Consider the following 18,800-nt stretch of genomic DNA (forward strand, 5'->3'; position numbering starts at 1 on the left):
GCCACGAAAGCGGAAGAATTGTTTAATTTTAATGATAAAGATATCTCAAACTTTGCAGCGCTTGTGGATATCTTACACACCACATATCATTGTAAATTTATTTCCTTTGCTTTGTAACATTCAATTAGGACTTCCACGGAGTTTAAATTATTCAATAATCCGGTGCACGGATTGATGCTATACTACTCAGATGTGATCGGTTTGTGTAGTGAAAATGCTTCTTATTGCCTAAAATTTATTCGAATACGAGTAGTTTGAGCTTCCAGTTTACAAAGTTTTGTTTCTGAATTTTCCTTGAGAGCTCTAACTTGTCTTACATAATTGGGTACAGCTACAGGATCTAGAGGATCTACAGCTACAGCCGTGGATCTTTGAGGATTAACGTGTTCATTTTGCGGCCAAGGTTTCTATTTCTGGCTATGCTTAATTTTTGTGTGATTGTGTAAGGCACTTTTGGTAGTGTAGCGCTTACCACAAATCTCACAAGCAAACTCAGGTTCATAATGTTTCCGTAAATGCAGCAGCATTCGGCCTCTAAAACGAAAACAAGGCATAAGATAGCGTGCACAAAAGGCACGAGCAAGGCAATTACAATGTGAATAATTTTACAACTTACTTGTAATAAAACCGCATCTCGCACTCGGGGCATTTGATTTTTGGCTCTTCAGTGTGAGTTTTCATGTGACGCTTGAGTGCCGGCCGGTACTGGTACGCATTGCCGCATGTTTTGCAGACATGTTTCTTCGTTTCGGAATGGCTATCCTTATGATTTCGCAGCACATTCAGCGATGTGTACTCTTTGTCACACAGGTCACATTTGTATATTTTCTCTCTCGTGTGTATGTTGATGTGCTGTTTGCAATTACCAGAATCCGTGAACGCTGCCGGGCAGTGTGGACATTTGAATTTTCGCTCCCCAGTATGCTTGCTCATGTGCACGGAAAGATTTTTTCGAAACAGGCCACAAATGTGACAAACACCGCTTATAGCTTTCTTCGTGCCGAGCCGTGGATTATCCGTCGATGAACAAACTGCAGGCCGTTTGTTACTCTTGCTTTCTCTTAGAGTTATTTTCGATAACGTCGGTATTTCTTGGGGAACACTATCATCCAGGCATACAAATTCTGGTTCTGTAACAGTCGATCCGTGCTGGTTCAAAGTTTCGCAATCGAGCCTTTCAGAACTGCACGAGCTCGGACTTCTCTTTATCGCTTTTCTTTCGCATGTGATCTCCACATCCTGTGTTTCGCCGGCTTGCCTTATGAGTTGTCTTTCAAGCGTTCTATCCGGATTATTACTTATCGATTTTCCCGACGTGTCGTTCTTGGAAAACAAATGATCCAGTTTTGGTGCCATGCGTTTGCAAATCACTATTTCGGATCTGAAAGAAGTTTCCAATTCGCTAGAACAACACTCTTCCTGCTCGTTTTGTTTGATCCTCGATTTCAATGGGACTTTATCGGCATTCTGCTCTGGTAGGTTGTCTTGCGGGGAAAAAAACTCTGGTTCAATAACAATATCTTCCACGTTCATACTTTTTCCATTGGAACCGGCAGCAGTGAAATATGCATCTTTTTCGTCGATTTCGATGGACAGCAGCTCAGACTTTATGACCAACGATCCAACAGTCTCATTCTCGGATTCTGATTCATCCGTGGAAGGTTTCTCTGCATAAACTGTGTAGTACAGTTTTTTAACTAACTTTTGGCGAAACTTTTTATCATTTCCCACACAAGATTGATAAAATAGGTGCCACTCTTTCAGCACCTTAGCGCACCTTGTGCACAACTTAATTGTAACACCGCGGTAACTGCAATCAATCTGGAAATACCGAAATCCGAATTAAACCACAACGTTTGCCCACAACAACAAGGATTACCTCTTCGATGGACAAGTATCGACGAATAAGTGTCTTCAAGCTTGGCTGATCCCCGGTAAAGGGCTGGACGCCAGTAAGATTTACTAATTCTTTGTCCTCTCTGAGACACAGGCGGCAGAGTTTCATTATCATTTTGCAAGCAGCAACCGCGGAAACAGCTAGGCCTGAAAATGGTTTACAGCAAAGGAAAAGCTATTTGTTTTGATTCCGAACTGGTTGTCATTTCGAGCACTTTCTGTTGGTTTGTTTTGGTACTGTGACGAGTAATTTTCGAGCACATTTCGAGCAGCCGTTCTCGCCAGTCTTTTCGAATAAAACCGTTTGTTCATCATTTCAAGTATCACTTCTTTACTAAAATATCAATCTTTAAACCATAATGAGTACAATTGAAGGATGTTTTGAATGCTGCAGTGGAATGCATTGTTGTTTATTCTTAAAGAATCTTTAGGCGAAGCATCAACAGCTATTCACTTAACTGAAACGACATTTGCAAAACTTTTGGCATTCATGGGAATGTTGTTATCGGTCTCGCAAATAAAACAATGTTAAATAGGATGAAGGTACCTATCCCTAGCACTACTAAGATGAGGCGTCGGTCGGCATTCCTTGAGGACACGCATTTTGATCCTTGTGCTTAGTCTTAGTGTGAGTGTCTAGGGAGCTCTTTTTCGTGTATCGTTTATCACAAATCGTACAGGAAAATTCAGGATCGAAATGGCTTCGTAAATGCGAGAGCATCCTGCCCCTGGAAAAAAGAATAAGAACGGTCGGTTATTTTCCTGCTGCCATTTTAAATTAACATTCTCTAACGTACTTGTAATAGAACCGCATCTCACACTCGGTGCATTTTATTTTCGGATCCTCGGTGTGCGTCTTTATGTGGCGCCTCAGGGCAGCTCTGTAGCGATATGCATTGCCGCATGTTTTGCAGATGTGTTTCTTTTTCTCGGAGTGACTGTCCTTATGATTCCGCAGCACATTCGGCGATGAGTACTCTTTGTCACAAAGATTGCATTTGTACATCTTCTCCCTTGTGTGCGCGTTGATGTGCTGCTTGCAGCTACTGGAATCCACAAATGCCGCTGGGCAGTAAGGACATTTGTGATTACGTTCACCGTTGTGTATTTTCATGTGCAACGACAGATGTTTTCGAAAAAGGCCACAAATGTGACAAACACCGCTTATGTCGTCCTTGGCATTTCTCACACGTTTGCCAGTGCCAGTTGTGGTAGATGGTTCCGGCGCAACATTTGTGCTAGCCGAACGCATCGTTGGTGCTTTTGTTATGCCAAAAATTTGATCCCCATTTGGCATATTATCGTCTGAAATGTTGTCCGTTAGGCATACGAACTCCGGCTCTTGGCCTATGCTTTCACAATCGAACTTTCCGGTATCGCATAATCGCTGTCCGACAGTGCAGTTTAGGCTTTTGTTAATCGGTCCTGTAGTACATTCATCCCGACCACCGTCCGTACCAGTGGATTCATTATCATCATCCGTTTGTGCTGTCCCGTTGTCTCCGTAGATAGTTGATTCGGATTTCACGACGGCTAGGTCGTAATCAACGCTGGCGGAAAAATCAGTTAAGGAACTATGCACTTTTGATCGGTTTGAACTTTGGCATCTTTGCATGAGTTGTGTTTCCATTGGCATTTCTTCGTCATCCGTTTCCTCTGGTCTTTGATATTCTGCATCGTCTTTACTTGCTGTCTCTTCGAGCATGTCTTGCACAGGTAAGCTTCCGCAACTGGAATTCTTGGAGGAATTTATACTCGGGTCGTCGCAATGCTGGGGTACATGTTCCGATTTTATGAGAACAGTTTCAATATCATACCGTCTGAGGGCAGAGCGTGAACTGTTTCGAGATTTGCTAGTGTCCAGCTTTGTTTCCAATGTCTTTATAAATTTATTATTATTCTCCAGACAAGATTGATAAAATGTGTGCCAATCTCTCAGCATCTTAGCGCACTTTGTGCAAAGCATAATTGTGACGCCGCCGTAACTGAGATCAATCTGAAAATAACATCGGTCCAAATTTAACACCCGAATAAATGTGCTTGAGAGTTTACGCAGCGATGTTCTCGATTTACCACTGCCAGGTATCGATGAATTAGGTCCTCTAGATTAAGCTTATCGCCGGGAACCGACTGTACTACACTAACTTTGATTAATGTTCTTGTCTTTGCCAGACAAAGACGGCAAAGTTTTATAATCATTTTGCGACCAGCTAAAACACAAAGTTCAGCAATAAACGATCTTTTATTACCGTTTATTCTGGAACGCTTTCGGGCACAGGTTTGTTTGTTGTTTTTGTTTTTTTTTGTTGTTGTTTGTGTTCAACGTTCTTTATTGCTCAATACTTTTGCTCTGTTATAATTTTCCACTTAATACCTATCGTGGTGATCCCGTTTATCCTGAGCCCAATGTTAATATAACTTCCGCTTAGCGCGCTTCACACAGAAGATGCAGTTCGGGTGGTCCCAATGGCTATTCGTTCTTATTGTTTACCCAAACGCGCTTCTTTTCTAAGAACAACGTTCGCGCTGCTGCATTGTTTCTCGTGTCTCCCTTCTCCACATGTACATTGTGCCTCTTAAACTGGGCTGCATCCACCACAGTAACGGTTATGACATGTTCCTCATCTTTTTGCAGATGAAACTATTTGCCGGATTTCCAACGTATTTGTGTTCGGCATGCAAATCGCGGTGTGATTTTCTGGACAAGTTGCGCTCGATAGTTGCTAAACAATGCAAGAATCGAACGGTTTAAGCAAGAAATGGACACCACCCATTTAACCGGTTCCGAAACAACTGTAGAGCATTCTGACGCTGACATGCAGCAAATCGGTGGCGTTGGATCGGTGGTGAAAACAGAGGTTGTCGCAGAAGGTTCGGAAGAGGATTATCAATCGAGTCAAACGGTTTCTAATTTACAACAGATAAGTAGTACATACGATTATAATCTCCATGACGATTTGTTTGAGGCAGAGGAAGAATCGCTGGAAACACTTTTGAAACGTGAACCAATGGACGACCAGCAGCAGGATCAGCCATCAGATACTGAGCTGAAACATGAGCATAATATTCTCAAAACGGAGCCAATCGATGTCGAAGGGGAAGCTTCTGTGGCAGGGAAGACCATCACAGGTCCTGACGACCCAGCATCATTTTCAGATCACAACAATTTGGTTATCAAATATGGCACCGAAGCCCCTAAATGGAATCAAAAGGATCCTAATAGTGAAGAAAAATCAGGACACCCAGGTAACCAATCTGTCTCCGCAGTTGGCGAGCGGCGACTGTTGAGGTCAAATAAACGGCGAAGTTCCCAAAAGGATATCGCCGCTGCAGAGTTCTTAGTGTCTAAAAAGCAAAACTCAAAAGTTAATCGTAATGTGCATAAAAACAAGCAAAAGCACCAGTGCCCCCATTGCTCCGGTACGTATCCTAACACATCCAAGCTGAAGATTCACATCCACACTCATACAGGCGAAAAGCCATTCCCTTGTAAAGTCTGTGGTAAAACGTTCCATACGGCACGCAACCAACGCGCTCATGAGCAAATTCACAACAAGGACCAACATAAGTGTCCTCATTGCCCTGGCAAATTCGCACTGCAATCCTATCTTAAGGATCACATTCGGACTCACACTGGCGAAAAGCCGTTCATGTGTAAAGTCTGTAGCAAAACGTTCCATGCGGCAAGCAGCCTGCACGCCCACAAGAAAATTCACAACAAGGACCAACACAAGTGTCCTAAATGCCCTGACAAATTCGCACTGCGATCCCGTCTTAAGGATCACATTCGGACTCATACCGGCGAAAAGCCATTCAAATGTAAAGTCTGCTGCAAAACGTTCCATGTGGCAAGCAGCCTGCACGCCCACAAGAAAATTCACAACAAGGACCAACACAAGTGTCCTAAATGCCCTGATAAATTCGCACTGCGATCCCGTCTTAAGGATCACATTCGGACTCATACCGGCGAAAAGCCATTCAAATGTAAAGTCTGCAGCAAAGCTTTCCATGCGGCCCGATACCTGCACGTCCACAAGCAAATTCACAACAATGACCAACATCAGTGTCCTCATTGCCCTCGCAAATTCGCACGGCAAGATCAACTTCAGGATCACATTCGGACTCACACCGGCGAAAAGCCATTCCCTTGTAAAGTCTGTAACAAAACGTTCCATGTGGCACGGAACCTGCGCACACATATGCAAATTCACAACAAGGACCAACATCAATGTCCTCATTGCTCTGACAAATTCGCACTGCGATCCCGTCTTAAGGATCACATTCGAACTCATACCGGCGAAAAGCCATTCGAGTGTAAAGTCTGCGGCAAGACGTTCCATGCGGCAGTCAACCTGCGCGTCCACATAAAAATTCACAACAAGGACCAACACCAATGTCCTCACTGCCCTGACAAATTCGCACGGCAATCCTATCTTAAGGATCACATTCGGACTCATACCGGCGAAAAGCCATTCCAGTGTAAAGTCTGTGGTAAAAAGTTTCATGTTCAAAAAAACATGCAGAGACATATGAAAGTTCATAACAAGGACCTGCGACAGTCTGCTAAGCATCAACAACCTGAAAAATGTCAATAAATTTAATAGTCTTGAAGAACTGCGTTTTTTTTCTAACAGAATTAATCCGAACCCACGCTGATAGAGCAGTCGGTAACGCTCGTTGCTGTAACGTAGCTGGCCTGAGTTTCGAATCCCGGAACCTCTTGTCGTCACACAGCCGGCCATGGTTTTGATTCCCGATACCGGCATGGCAGAGGGGGTTGGCGCAGGGCTAACAACCCCGCCCGTAAAAACGATCCGTTACGGAATAGCACCAGACCGCGTAGCGGTTGTAGTCCCAAATAAGAAGTAGAATTAATCCGTGTTTCAATGTTGCTCCCGAGCGCTTGATGCGCAGCATCTCCCGCAACGTGTCCTCTCGAACACGATCCGCGCATCCTCCAGCTGGCGGTTCGTTTCGTGGAGCTTGGCAAACGCTACCCAGAGGGTGTACAGCTTCCTGACGGCCAGCTTCGGTTGGACCGTGTGGACGGCCTCCGTGTAGGTGTTGATGATTTCGTGTAGCTTACCCTCGTACAGCTCGACCAGCGTAATCTTATACGGGACCTCATGAATGCACAGTAGTCCATCCAGATGCGCCGTCCGTGATCCGTCTGCTCTTCACCTGTTTGCGCAGCGTCTTCAGATAGTTGTACCACCGTTTGTACGAGCCCGGCAGCTCTGGCCTCCTTAGTATCTCGCTCGTGGCCGCCAGCAGCTCCTCTTTCTCTCTCGCTGAAAGCGCGGGCAGTAGAACATGGAATGCTCCGCTGACTCCGCGGCCCCGGGGCACCAGATGCAGCACTTAGCACCGGTTCAGCTGTCAGAAAATCGGTTTCTCAGGATTTTTTTTATTAAAACAAGCAGACGGTGATTTAATTTCGGGATGAGTAAGAAAAAACACCCCATCCCGTTTTGGGAGGCAAATTCGGGATTCTTACAATCAGTATTTTTCGACCTTCGCCTTAACAATTTTCACAGCTTCCGCAGGTCTATCGTTTTTGTCGGTTTCCACCAGCCCTATCCGTTTCACAATCTGCATCCCGGAATGGATTCGGCCAAAAATCGAATGCTTCCCATCCAACCATTGCGCTGGGCCGAGCGTTATGAAGAACTGGGACCCGTTCGTATCAGGTCCGGAGTTTGCCATCGAAACGATGCCGGCGCCGGTGTGTTTCAAGTCCGAGTGTATTTCGTCCGCAAAGGTGGCCCCGTAAATGGATTGTCCGCCGCGTCCGGTGCCTGTTGGGTCCCCTCCTTGGATCATGAAGTCGCGTATGATGCGATGGAACTATATGATAAAATAATATATAGTGAATATATAATAATATATATATATATATATATGAACTATACTATTGTACTATTGTAGTAGCCTCTTCTAGCTAATTCCGCAAAGTTTCTGCACGTATTAGGCGCATGTTTCCAGTACAGCTCCACGGTGAGTTCACCCATCCTACAACGAAACAAAAACATTAAAGCAAACACCGTAACTATCTGTCTTTGGTGGTTTCGTATAGCCCTTACGTTGTTTCGAACGTCACAAAGTGTGGTTGCCACAATTTATCCGGAATGCCCACCGGATTTGTTGGTTGAATGGCTAACATTTTCTTCCTACTTTGATCCGATTCGAGCGTTCCACTGCTGTTGACACCGACAACGGTAAACAAAACAACACAGCTTTTGGCAGCTGTCCAATACTGAATTCGTCCAGCGGGAAAGAGCGGAGCTGCTGGCGGATGACGGCCGCACCCCCCTCACGCCGGATAACCTGATGAGCGAGATGCTGCGGAGCCCGGAGTGCTGGCAGCGCTTTGCCCGGGCCTGCCGAGCCGTAACGCAGCAGCTTCAAGAGGCGTGGCGAGAAGAGCAACGCTTGGAGGCTGAGGCTGCAGCTGCTGCTGCAGCTGCTGACGTAGCTGCCGCTGCAGCTGCTAGGCGAACACTTCGCTAACCGTTTGTTGTTAACAATGTTGTTTGTTTACCACCGGTACCGTTTGTTCCTATCAACCGGCTGTGAAGAGCAAGAGCGGATCGCGACGGACTGACAGCTCCTCGTAGCGGAGCTGAGAATGTTTATACGCTTATATCGGCGGCTTGTGTATGTGCGTAATGTAATGTAGCATAAGTATAGTCCTATATGTAAATATGTGCTATGTAAATACTAAATAAAGGGCGATGATGCATCGCGCTCCTGCCCCCTGCCCTGCTATACAGGCCCCTGGTGAGGGGGAGAAACAGGATGGTTCCATCGGGAAAATATTAAAAAAAAAAAAAAAAAATGCTGAATTCGAGCAACTTGCTTCACGAAATATTCACAATAGAAACTAAATTTATCAGTCCATTTGCAAAGTGGCTAACCATTGGTACAAATTTAAGACAAATCATGCTTAGCATTTTGATGAAAAACTACTTTTTGTAAAAATTCACCGGCAAATATAATCGGTTGAAAAACCGTCGCTGCTCGAATCACTGAACTGTCAAACGGCTAAATTTACCGCTAACCCGGAGGAAAGCTGTTGACAATTTTCTTGTTTGAAACCAAACGTTCCAAACGCGAGAACGCGCTCGAAGGAGCTTGTTTGTGCTGGCTGTGATCTGTGATAATGGAGTGAAGACTGGCAACTATTGTAGTTTAATCACCTTCTCTGTGCATTGTGGCGGCGGCGTGCTTGTGCGATAGACATTTTCTATTATCCTTTTTTCGCTCGGCTTCACTGCCTATTCCGATTGATTTGTAAGTTCTTTAAGTGTTGGCTTGTCATTCGCGCACCCGTTCCGGGGGCCAGTACGTGCAATGGATTCGGACAGCTTTCTGACGCCGCGGAAACTGTTGCAAACCGCACTGGCAAGGACCTCGTCGCGCCAGTCGATGACCTCTTCACCATCGATAATGGCCGTCGGCACGCCGCGCGCGGCCACCAGCAGCCGGTTCAACTTGCTTCCAGTGATGCACACACCACCGTCACGCATGTTACACGGCCGCGTCGTGAATCCCTTCGAACCGCATCTTGCCGATCGGTTGCACTTGCCGATGATCGGCAGCCCGTCCCTGTTTAACCGTCCGAGCACACCGCAAAACAGCAGCCTGAGCCAGTTCGAGTGGACGATCGACGAATTGTCGTCGCTAGGGCCGGCCAACGTTGAGGCGCACGAAACGCAGTTTCACGAAACACCGGACCCGGCCGTGGAAGCCCGAGTGCAAGCGGCCATCAGCAGCTACTTCAAGGAGCACAGCATCGTTCCCAGCCCGATCGATAGTCATCTGCGGGGCCAGAAAGTGGTCCTTTCCAAACAAAGCGTCGATCCTGGTACGTCCAGTGTGCGCTCGGGCCGGAAACAGTGTATCGGAGTGGCCCAGACTGTCCTAACGTTTCCCCCCACACTACCGCCCGAGGTGGAGGACGTTTTAGGGAAGTTTCTTACATTCAACGAGGTGAGTGTAGCCACGGAATCGGGGTTCGCGATGAGCCGAATCAGAGATTTAGAAGCTACCTTTCCTATTCTCCCAACCCGCACAGGATCAACAGCAGAAGCACGGTGTGTCGCTTGACGAATCTTCGGCCAGCAGTAGCATCGATCACGAAGCGCGCGATGCTTCCTTGCGGCGCAAGTTGTTTAGCATTTTCAACCCCAACGAAGACGGCGGAACAAGTGATGCCGATGTAACGGGTCCGCTTTCGGACTCGCTAGATGATATCGATCTTCTAGCACTTAGCCCGGCACCTATCTCACCGGAGGTGATGGTTGGCAGTGGCGAAACGGACAGTTTTCAGCAAGACATGAAACGCTCCCGATACTATGGTTCCCGGGAAATGCTCTGCAACGGTGACATCTCTCTCAGTCCCGTGATCGAGAGTGAGGATGATAGCTCTTTCGGGGCTCTGTCGCCGATCTCGAAGACATCGCTCAGTCCACCAGAGCCGACTACGTCGCACGATCCGCACCATTCGGACGTGGACGCTATCTATCGGAGCACTCCGGAACCGTCGGCTTGCAGTCAGGGTGACGCCCTGTACTTTACGCTGCAGCAAAACGAAAGCCAGCAAGGTTCGTTCGGTGGCAGGGTCAAACACATGGCGGACTCGAACGATACATGAACCCTCTTCTTCTCTTAGGTTCTATTAAGCACACCGAGCTGACGAACGTATTGGCCGACGCGAGCCTTTTCAACGATTGCGACACAGTGACCAGCTCGTCGCTAGAGTTGTCACAAAAATCGCAACATTCCATGACACCGCTGCGGCGCATGCGACGGAAAGAAACCCGGCGCACTAACCGTAAAAATCTGTCTCAATCTTTCATGCTAGAAACGCCAAAGGACGAATCGGTGCAGGGACCGAACCACGGAACCGGAACCGAAGGATTGTTCGCGAAGCACGGACTCGTGAAAGAACTGCCACGGATAACCGAAGTCAGTGGCGCAGTTCCGGAGAAGGTGCTGCGCGCTGTAAATTTCTATCGCACCGACAGTGGGTTCAACGAGGAGAGTCAAAGCAATGACCTGTCGGATGTTTCGATGCTTTCCGAAGACTTTCGAAGCACGCCGGGAAAGAAAGCCCACCGATTTGGCGGTGGCGACCTACGCGCCCTATCTAGCCAGGCCACTAAGAGCTGCAATCATGGTTCCTCCTCAACTCTAAGACTGTAAAACTTGAAATGTGAAAGCGCAATACTAATGTTTTTTACGCACGTTTTAGACCAAACAAAGTGATGGACGTTAGATTGAAGACTCGGGCGCTAAATTAGAAAAATTTTCGAAATACCCATTCGTAATTAGCAATATTTTGACTATGGAAAAGATGCGACCATCATGGACTAGGTTTTTTTTACATTCAAACGTGAACAGAAGGACTGAATGGACTTATGCCGCAGTGGTACGTAACGGTTTTGTCGACCTTATTGTATTGTGTTAAAAAGATTGATTAAATAGTGTTATGATAGTAAAATACTCCAAAAGATCACAATTTCTGGGGCGGTTTGCTTTGATTGAAAACGAAAAGGTTTGCTGTTCCGTGAAATATTTCAAATGCCTTGTGCATCATGCTGTCATTTTGACAATTGCAAAATAAAAAAAAGTTCACTGTTCGTCGGTCGATTCTCGGGCGATCCTTGAAAACAATATTATCAACCGCGGTTGTTGGTCTTCTTGCTAAAAAACAATCTGGTAAGGCATAGGGGAAGGACAACTGCTTCTTACGCATGGCCGGGCCGTAAGCTGTTGCACGACTCTGGAAACCCTGCTAACTCTCCTTTTTATTTCCGGTGGAACTAAAATTATGTAATGGTCGGGTCGCACTGGAACGTAAACATTCGGTACGCAGATTCGGCGCGAACATGGGCCACGGGCATGGTCACGGGCCACCGTACAAGGTGCCGGATGCATCGATCTACAAGGTGGCTGATGCGCCGCAACTGGAGGAAGTAGAGCGTGCCCTGGCGCGCCGCGGCCTGAAAGACCCGTGGCTAAGGAACGAAGTGTGGCGCTACAATGTGGCCCAGTTCTCCACCCATCGTGCGAGGCTCGTAACGTTCCTGTTCAAGGGATTCCCGCTCGGTTTTGCTGCCTTCGTTGCCACGCTCGGTGTAGAGTATGCACTCGGCGTGGACTACCACGGACACGGACACGGTCACGGCAACGGGCATGGCGATGAAAAGAGCCACCACTAACGTAGTAGGACCCCAAGGAAGAAGTGCCGCGCGAGTCGTGTGGTTGTTGCTAATCATGCATTAGATTTTATTTCCGATCGAGAACGCTTCAAATAATAAATCTGTTCGCTCTGTAGCAGACCGCAGACCGTGGGATTTGAATTTACGGGGCCCAGCGCTTAGCTGGAAACGCGGGGCTTTAGTTCTTCGAAGCACGAGCGAAGGAAAATGTACGTTTTCTTCTGCGGATTGTAGTACTCGTGGCCCTTCGACCAGTCGTATCCGACGGCGTACGCAAAGATCTGGCCGTTGCTGTTGAAGCAACACTTGGTGATGGACTGGTCGATGGTTTCCGAAGATTTCAGCTTCGTGCGAGCGTCCTTGTCCCAGAAGCTGAACGTTCCGTCCGAGCCGACCGTTGCCAGCGTGCCGTGCAGAGGGTGGAAAGCGATGTCGTTCACGGCGTAAATGTCCTGGTAGCCGGTCGAACCATTGGAGCGGTGACATTTGAAGGTAAAGTTATCTTTCGGGTTCAACGGGCTAACATACTGGATGGCCACGCGCCCCTCGATACTACCGAGTGCGTATCCGGTGGGAGCCTTCTTTTTGTCGCGGAACACGGACACGGTCCGGTGCTGGTACTTGAGCGGGCTCTCCTGCTGCTTGAACTGGGTCGGTTTGTTTTCGAGCGAGTAGATCAGCACGTGGCGCCCGGCAGTCCCGACGACCGCCATCGGGTAGTCGACGTCGGCACAGTAGCAACGCTCCGGCAGCTGGATCGACATCATCGGCTGCGGGGTCCGGGTGTCCCAGAACTTGAGCGTTTTGTCCCACGAACCCGTCATCAGACACGTGTAGCTGGTTCCCTTCACCCAATGGCACGTCTTCACCGCGGCATCGTGCTGGGCCACCTGAACGACCTGATCGGAGGCCAGGTCCCAGCACTTGACTTGCTTGTCGGTCGACGCGATGAACACCTTACTGGCATCGTCCGCCCAGCACACATCCAGCACCGGGCCGCCCATCGTTTTGATCGACTTGGGAACCGTCTTGCCGGACTGCTCCACTTCCCAGCAGCGCACGCTACAGTCCCAGCTGCCGGCGATCAGAAAGTTCTGCTGCAGCGTGGCCGGGCTGAATTCCATCGCCGAAACGGTGTCCTCGGGCGGTGAGCTCACTTCGAAGTCCTTCATCGGGTTGCTGGCCGTGGTTGGGGTGGGGTTGCCGAAGCCCGTATTGGCGGCGAGTTGTTGTGTGCCGAACATGGTGGCCAGAAGCGGTCCGATACGCGTTACAATCTGCAAGAAACCGGTCTAAATTCCACCACAAAAGCCAAAAACATTGGAATCAACTCCGTTCCAAACAATTGCGTCTTGTTTGGAGCGCCTAATTTCAACCGGTGCGCTTGTGCTGTCAAAAGTGACAGTCGGTCACTCAGCCAGCACGGCACACCACTTTTTAATGTTAAGGATCGAAAAAACGAAAACGGTCGTCCTTTCGTGTGAGCAGAAGCCGCGAGGAGAACATTTATTTCACCGAGAACAACATTTTGTGTTTATTTGGTTGACACTTACTGCTTTTCTATCGGTTTTGTTGAAACCCTTTTTGCGTGGTCGACAGACTTTTGCTACAACCCATTGGCTCCTTTTTGTTTTTTTTTTTTTTGAACGAACCGAACGAACGAACGAACGCACGAAAGTTTCATTCTTTCGTGAGTTTCCGTGCCGTTCGGACGCGGTGACACTGTGTTGCGCGGAACGCGGAACGGTGCGTGTTTTCCTATAGAGTGTTTGCCGCCGCAGGCACACTCCTTCGTGCGTGAAATGGTGTTTCCAGCACCCGTGCTTAAACCGTGAGTGAGGCTTCCCCGCTGAAGTGCCGTTAAATCGCCAAACCGCCCCGTCGGGGCCTGGCACGGCGAGCGAAGGATGCTGTGCGAACGAATGAATGGCAAGTGGCCCGGAGATGAATGAGTGAGCGAGAAAGGGAAAGAAAACATAAGCGTGAGATCATAAGGGTTGATCGGGCGAAGGGAACACAGGATCAGCGTGGTGTGCGTAGTCCCAATCCGAAGGTTGGCGTTTATTGAAAAATCCGCTTTCGGTGCAATTTGAATCCTGCTTCTTTCTAGAACCAACGCGTGCGGACGGTGCGGCGGCCGCGGTGTTCCGCCGTCTCTCGACAGCCTTTTCGGTACTTCTTTTCTGCAGTAGGCGCAGAGCAAGAACGGTTCAATTAAAAATTGTTCGCATAGCCCGAAGCGATCCGGCCCGTCCGTTTGTTTGTGCGTACTCGCGTTGATCCGGAGTTCGGTGCACTTGTGTGTGTGTGTGTGAGTGTGCGTGTTGGATGGTAAACTTGGCGCGCCGTGCGGTCGAAGCAGAAGAAGAGGAAGAAAGTGGTTGTTTTGGTGGTTTTTCCCCGGCCCTTGACTCGTTGCCTTAACAACCCGCGAGACGGGTCGTCGTCTTGTGCTGCGGCGGCTTGATTGCTTCTCAGTTGGCTTCGCATCCGCGTTCCACGTTCCAGAGTGCGTGACTCCTCCTGGTTCTTGGAGTGTTCAATTGAAGGTGCGTTCGTTGCCGACACGAAATCGTGATACGGCCTGGCCCTGGGAGTTCTAGAAATCGGAACATACCAATGGCCTCTCCGGTTGGTGTGGTGCAATAACCGATTGCATTTCGCCGAAAGCCGATTGCGCAGCCGATTGACACGGCCGGGAATCGGGCGTTGCGCAAGCCAAATGGTAGTGTCCGAAGCGCCGCGCGTGAACGAAAATAATCTTGTTCTCGGCGAGCGGTAAAAAGAGGTTACTCTGGAGCGCGTGTGTCTGTTTCTGGGCGCCTTTCGCGCGCTCAGTTTACTTTGATTTTACGGGCATGTGTTTCGCGGCTAATCTTCTGCTTCTCCCCCCCCCTCTTTCTGCCAGGTGGGGTTCCGTTTCGGTTTGCAGTGTGCCGTGCCGCCGCGTCTCGTGATGAAGTAATTGCCAAGTGCGCATTTTGGCGAAAAAATATTTGCTCGGCGGTGCCGTGCGCCGGTCCGGTGTCCCAGATGGTGGTCGGTGCCCTCGGCGTGTGATTGCGAAAACGCGGTTCTACATATTTGCGCTTGCGAACGGGGCGGAACAGAACGGGGGAAAACAAAAAGAGTCCTATCCTAGCAAGCCGGGGTTCGAAAAGAGCGTCCTGTGCGGCCGAAAAGGCGGCGCGCAGAGCAGCAGCAGCAGCAACGAGATGAAGTACCTCTGTGCGCGGTCGCGATCTCGCTGTCGCCGGTGGTGCTGTGCGTCGGCGGCGTCGTCTCAAAACGAGGCCACTCGAGCGCGGGCCAAAGTTGACGTCAACGCTCGACGGGCGTCGAATCTGCTGCTGTTGGTGGCGCTACTGGCCACGGCGGTCGGCGCGACGGCGAGTAAGTCATCGACCGGCCGTGACATTGACGATGGCGTGCAAATTTCAGGTGCAAGTGCACCAACTTCGCGGGCCACCGTGGCAACCGGTTCCGAGCTGCGGCGGGCCACTCGATCATCGTGGATCAGCAGCAGCACGACCGAACGATCTGGTGGCGGGCCAGAGGAACCACAAGGTAGGTTGGCGAAGAAATTGAACTTTGAATAAGTTTAACTCCGATGTCCGACGACGGGGCACTAGGGTTCTGCGGGAAATCAATTCCGTTCCGTGAGGAGGGTGTCTTATCAATGTTTACCGAACTTTAGCCCTACGGTGGTGTGTACACATTCGCAGTCCGGTTCGAAAACCACCACCACTAACTTGCCCACAGCAGCATAACTCAATCAAGCATCCGCGGTCCCGGTGAAGGTCGTCGCCACTAGCGTCGACGTGAGGGGGGGGAACTGTGTCCGATGAAGATGCCACAGAATCGATCAATCAGCTAATCACATCAGTGCTCGGTTCCTTCACAGCACCGGGTGGCCGCGTGTCTCTGAGATTCGCCACTGTTCCCGGGGGGAAGTGTCGAGAGTCCCACGGTTCCCCCGGACGCCTTATCGGTTATTTGTGTGTACATTTTTCGAACGATGGAATTTAATGCTTTTTTGTAATCCGCTGGGATTAGCCTTGAAAACTTGGGAGGCCGCAGCACTTCCTATTTTGTAATAAGTCCTAGGCGCCCTTTCGTTTTAATTAACATTTCTTTCGATTTGTAGGTAAATTTGAAATCCCTCGAACCGTAAAGCGAAATAGTTTCGAAATGGATTCTGGCTGAAGCTGGCCCCGAAGAAAGTGCCGCAGTTTTGTGCATCATGAATTCCTTCTAAATGACTAAACTGACAATAAACAATACTTTGTGGGTGGTTGGGCTGGGTGGTTGTTTGCGTAATTATGTGCGTTGAAATAATCAGGTTTGTGGAAAGACTTTTTTTGGTTTTTGCTTCATGAGGATGCTCCTTGTCACATTTCGGTGATCGCTTCGTGATCATTTTGCCACAACCTCGACCCATATCGTTCCGCAGCCGTAGACCCTTGTGACTGCGGACTATTCGGTCGACTCAAGAGTTGGCATTTGGGGCTGGACTACCTTAAGCTAGATGCAATGAATTTAGAATTAATATATTCCCGACATTATTTTCGGGCCGCAGTAGCAATTGCAATTTAACTCCCGCAGAACGGAACTCCGTGAACCGGGCACGCATTAGAAAACGGTGTCGGCGTCGGCGGTTGCCGTGGCTACTGCGGGGAAAAGATGAGTTTATAAATAATCAGTAACAACCGTCAACCACCATCCGTGTGGCACGCACACACACACCGTGTGCAGCCTGTTGCGTTTCCTAAGCGGAATCGGAATTCTCTTGCGCAACTGCGTGGCGCTGCCACGAGCCGAATCGAACCACTTTCGGCCGGTTCGATGCACGGATTCAATCGGGATTTAATTGAACGCCCGTAATTTTTGGTTAGCGCCGGGCGCGGACTGGCGGGACCGCGGCTGTTTGTCGCCGGAACGATGGGTCCGGGATGTAAATTCCACGGCTCCCTCTATGGCTTCCGGAGTCAGCGTTAGCGACGCGCCAATCATTTGCGTAACGCGCCGCGCCAACGAGCAAGACGAATCTGTTTTATTATGTAGCCCTCTGCCGAACCCTGTTTCGTGGCCCTCGACCAGGCCGCGTCGGGCGCGCCTGACGAGAGAGGTGTGTGGTTGATTTACAAGCACTCGCTCGCTCTGGCTTCCATTTGTGCAATTCAATTTCCAATAGAGTTATCAGTCTACCGCCCGACACACACCCGAGGGTCGGTCGAAATGTGTTTTCGCTCGATGGCCTGATGGCCGCTCGATGTTGATGGAAGCATTCCGCGGACGCGGGCGGTCGGGAGTGGGCCAATTGGAAATATTCCGCGCCGCTGCCGAAAATTCTATTTCTTTTTTCAAGGAATTCATTATGCGATTCCAGCTGGAATAATCTGTTTGCACAACACACGGTCACTGTTTGGTGTGTGTGCGCTGTTGGCCAGATCTGATAAGACTCCGGCACCGGTGGGCGCATCTGTTGGTAAGGTTATTGCGGCCATTCGGGAATCATTCTGAAGCCGTCTCATTTTAGCACCTGGTCGGCAGCGGGTGTCTTATTAGTTGACAGACGGTCTCGAGCATGTGGAATACGTGACACGGCCAGTGGGAATCGGCCACTTACGTAAACATCGTATGTAAAATGCCACCCCTTAAAAAATCTTTCCTGCTCCGCTCCGGAGCGACTCGTTTATTGGCACCACTCACGACGCGATTAGATAGGAAAATCGGTGATTCCGAAACGAAGGGAACCTCATTACCATGTTCGGCGGGGTCTATCGGCGGGGCTTACCACGGAGCAAGGACCCCAAGCACTTTCAATCATCCACCATCCTCCCGGGGGGAATACGCCGCGCGCCCAACACACACACACACGGCGGTGGATGATTTCGAAAACTCAAGGGAAGGTCGTGCAGAAATCAATTTTCACACACACACCCGCAAACCGAGGCACCGAGACTCGGGCTCGGGGAAGCCCTTAAGGCGTGGATTCCGCATTCCGCTCCGGTTTTGCGAATCCCCGCGGAGATCAGGGATGTCGTCACCGCCGCCGTCGCGCCACGGCCACGGGAGTTATGTAAAAGTAGACGACGAAAATATGTGTCGCCTTTCTTCTTGGCTTCTGGCTGACGAATATGCTCTGGCCCTGGTTCGGCAAAGTTGTTTATAAACTGGGAATCCATTATCCGGCCCCCCGGCAACGATGCCGAAATCAATAAATGAGCTTTTCTGGTGGCCCAAACAAGATAAAGCCGGCGGGATCAGATTGTTTCGTTTACCAACAAATCGGAGCGACACGCACCACACATTACCGGTCAGTGGTGGGGTCAGTTCATTTGAAATCGTTTCCCAGGACCAGGACTAAAATTGCGAAATTCCTTATGCGAATAACCTCTGTCGCTGTTCGGTGGAATTATTTCATTACGCTCCACGAGCTCCGCACAGCTTGCGTCAGGATGTGGCCAGGCTTTCTGCAGGACACACAACGCACGCACCGTGTGTGGCCGCCGGGTCCATCTTCGCATGATGTGATGGATCTATTCAAATTTGCTCAATCCGAACAAAAGCCCAATCAGTCGGAATATGTCGCGCCCACCCCCTGCCCTGCCCGGGATCCATTTGTGCTGCGAACTATCTTTGGAATTGTCACAGACCTCCCAGCCATCCATCGCA

General features: G+C 49.4%; 6 protein-coding genes across 6 annotated transcripts; 3 read left to right on the top strand and 3 right to left on the bottom strand.

The window, feature by feature from the left end:
- Nucleotides 1-129: 129 nt before the first annotated feature.
- On the bottom strand, nucleotides 130-1,634 carry LOC128267964 (zinc finger protein 672-like). Its single transcript, XM_053004933.1, has 2 exons — nucleotides 617-1,634; nucleotides 130-534 (listed from the first exon to the last, which is right to left on the bottom strand). The coding sequence occupies exons 1-2, from the start codon at nucleotides 1,531-1,533 to the stop codon at nucleotides 408-410; spliced, it is 1,044 nt and encodes a 347-aa protein (XP_052860893.1). The 5' UTR covers nucleotides 1,534-1,634; the 3' UTR covers nucleotides 130-407.
- Nucleotides 1,635-4,663: 3,029 nt separating this feature from the next.
- Nucleotides 4,664-6,491, top strand: LOC128269405 (zinc finger protein 883-like). Its single transcript, XM_053006861.1, has one exon. The coding sequence runs from the start codon at nucleotides 4,713-4,715 to the stop codon at nucleotides 6,489-6,491; it is 1,779 nt and encodes a 592-aa protein (XP_052862821.1). The 5' UTR covers nucleotides 4,664-4,712.
- Nucleotides 6,492-7,306: 815 nt separating this feature from the next.
- On the bottom strand, nucleotides 7,307-8,409 carry LOC128277700 (uncharacterized). Its single transcript, XM_053016200.1, has 3 exons — nucleotides 7,980-8,409; nucleotides 7,809-7,908; nucleotides 7,307-7,743 (listed from the first exon to the last, which is right to left on the bottom strand). The coding sequence occupies exons 1-3, from the start codon at nucleotides 8,057-8,059 to the stop codon at nucleotides 7,396-7,398; spliced, it is 528 nt and encodes a 175-aa protein (XP_052872160.1). The 5' UTR covers nucleotides 8,060-8,409; the 3' UTR covers nucleotides 7,307-7,395.
- An 840-nt stretch (nucleotides 8,410-9,249) lies between these two features.
- On the top strand, nucleotides 9,250-11,103 carry LOC128269411 (protein aurora borealis). Its single transcript, XM_053006867.1, has 3 exons — nucleotides 9,250-9,888; nucleotides 9,974-10,502; nucleotides 10,571-11,103. The coding sequence occupies exons 1-3, from the start codon at nucleotides 9,250-9,252 to the stop codon at nucleotides 11,101-11,103; spliced, it is 1,701 nt and encodes a 566-aa protein (XP_052862827.1).
- Nucleotides 11,104-11,512: 409 nt separating this feature from the next.
- LOC128269214 (NADH dehydrogenase [ubiquinone] 1 beta subcomplex subunit 3) lies at nucleotides 11,513-12,247 on the top strand. Its single transcript, XM_053006615.1, has 2 exons — nucleotides 11,513-11,619; nucleotides 11,777-12,247. The coding sequence occupies exon 2, from the start codon at nucleotides 11,790-11,792 to the stop codon at nucleotides 12,120-12,122; it is 333 nt and encodes a 110-aa protein (XP_052862575.1). The 5' UTR covers nucleotides 11,513-11,619; nucleotides 11,777-11,789; the 3' UTR covers nucleotides 12,123-12,247.
- LOC128269213 (protein Rae1) lies at nucleotides 11,784-13,475 on the bottom strand. Its single transcript, XM_053006614.1, has one exon. It carries the CDS (start codon nucleotides 13,364-13,366, stop codon nucleotides 12,281-12,283), a length of 1,086 nt encoding a protein of 361 aa, XP_052862574.1. The 5' UTR covers nucleotides 13,367-13,475; the 3' UTR covers nucleotides 11,784-12,280.
- Nucleotides 13,476-18,800: the final 5,325 nt, after the last annotated feature.

Source organism: Anopheles cruzii, chromosome 2 (genome assembly GCF_943734635.1).
Source record: "Anopheles cruzii chromosome 2, idAnoCruzAS_RS32_06, whole genome shotgun sequence".
NCBI classification, from domain to species: domain Eukaryota; kingdom Metazoa; phylum Arthropoda; class Insecta; order Diptera; family Culicidae; genus Anopheles; species Anopheles cruzii.

What these genes read in the sequence shown, in the direction of transcription:
- LOC128269411 (XM_053006867.1), top strand. Translation starts at nt 9,250, where the DNA reads ATGGATTCGGACAGCTTTCTGACGCCGCGGAAACTGTTGCAAACCGCA. An exon ending in AGTTTCTTACATTCAACGAG is followed by an intron (nt 9,889 to 9,973) that starts GTGAGTGTAGCC and finishes CAACCCGCACAG; the next exon opens with GATCAACAGCAGAAGCACGG. An exon ending in GCAAAACGAAAGCCAGCAAG is followed by an intron (nt 10,503 to 10,570) that starts GTTCGTTCGGTG and finishes TTCTTCTCTTAG; the next exon opens with GTTCTATTAAGCACACCGAG.
- LOC128269213 (XM_053006614.1), bottom strand. Translation starts at nt 13,366, where the DNA reads ATGTTCGGCACACAACAACTCGCCGCCAATACGGGCTTCGGCAACCCC.
- LOC128269405 (XM_053006861.1), top strand. Translation starts at nt 4,713, where the DNA reads ATGCAGCAAATCGGTGGCGTTGGATCGGTGGTGAAAACAGAGGTTGTC.
- LOC128277700 (XM_053016200.1), bottom strand. Translation starts at nt 8,059, where the DNA reads ATGTTAGCCATTCAACCAACAAATCCGGTGGGCATTCCGGATAAATTG. An exon ending in TTTGTGACGTTCGAAACAAC is followed by an intron (nt 7,909 to 7,979) that starts GTAAGGGCTATA and finishes GTTTCGTTGTAG; the next exon opens with GATGGGTGAACTCACCGTGG. An exon ending in GCTACTACAATAGTACAATA is followed by an intron (nt 7,744 to 7,808) that starts GTATAGTTCATA and finishes TTTATCATATAG; the next exon opens with TTCCATCGCATCATACGCGA.
- LOC128267964 (XM_053004933.1), bottom strand. Translation starts at nt 1,533, where the DNA reads ATGAACGTGGAAGATATTGTTATTGAACCAGAGTTTTTTTCCCCGCAA. An exon ending in GAGATGCGGTTTTATTACAA is followed by an intron (nt 535 to 616) that starts GTAAGTTGTAAA and finishes TTTTCGTTTTAG; the next exon opens with AGGCCGAATGCTGCTGCATT.
- LOC128269214 (XM_053006615.1), top strand. Translation starts at nt 11,790, where the DNA reads ATGGGCCACGGGCATGGTCACGGGCCACCGTACAAGGTGCCGGATGCA.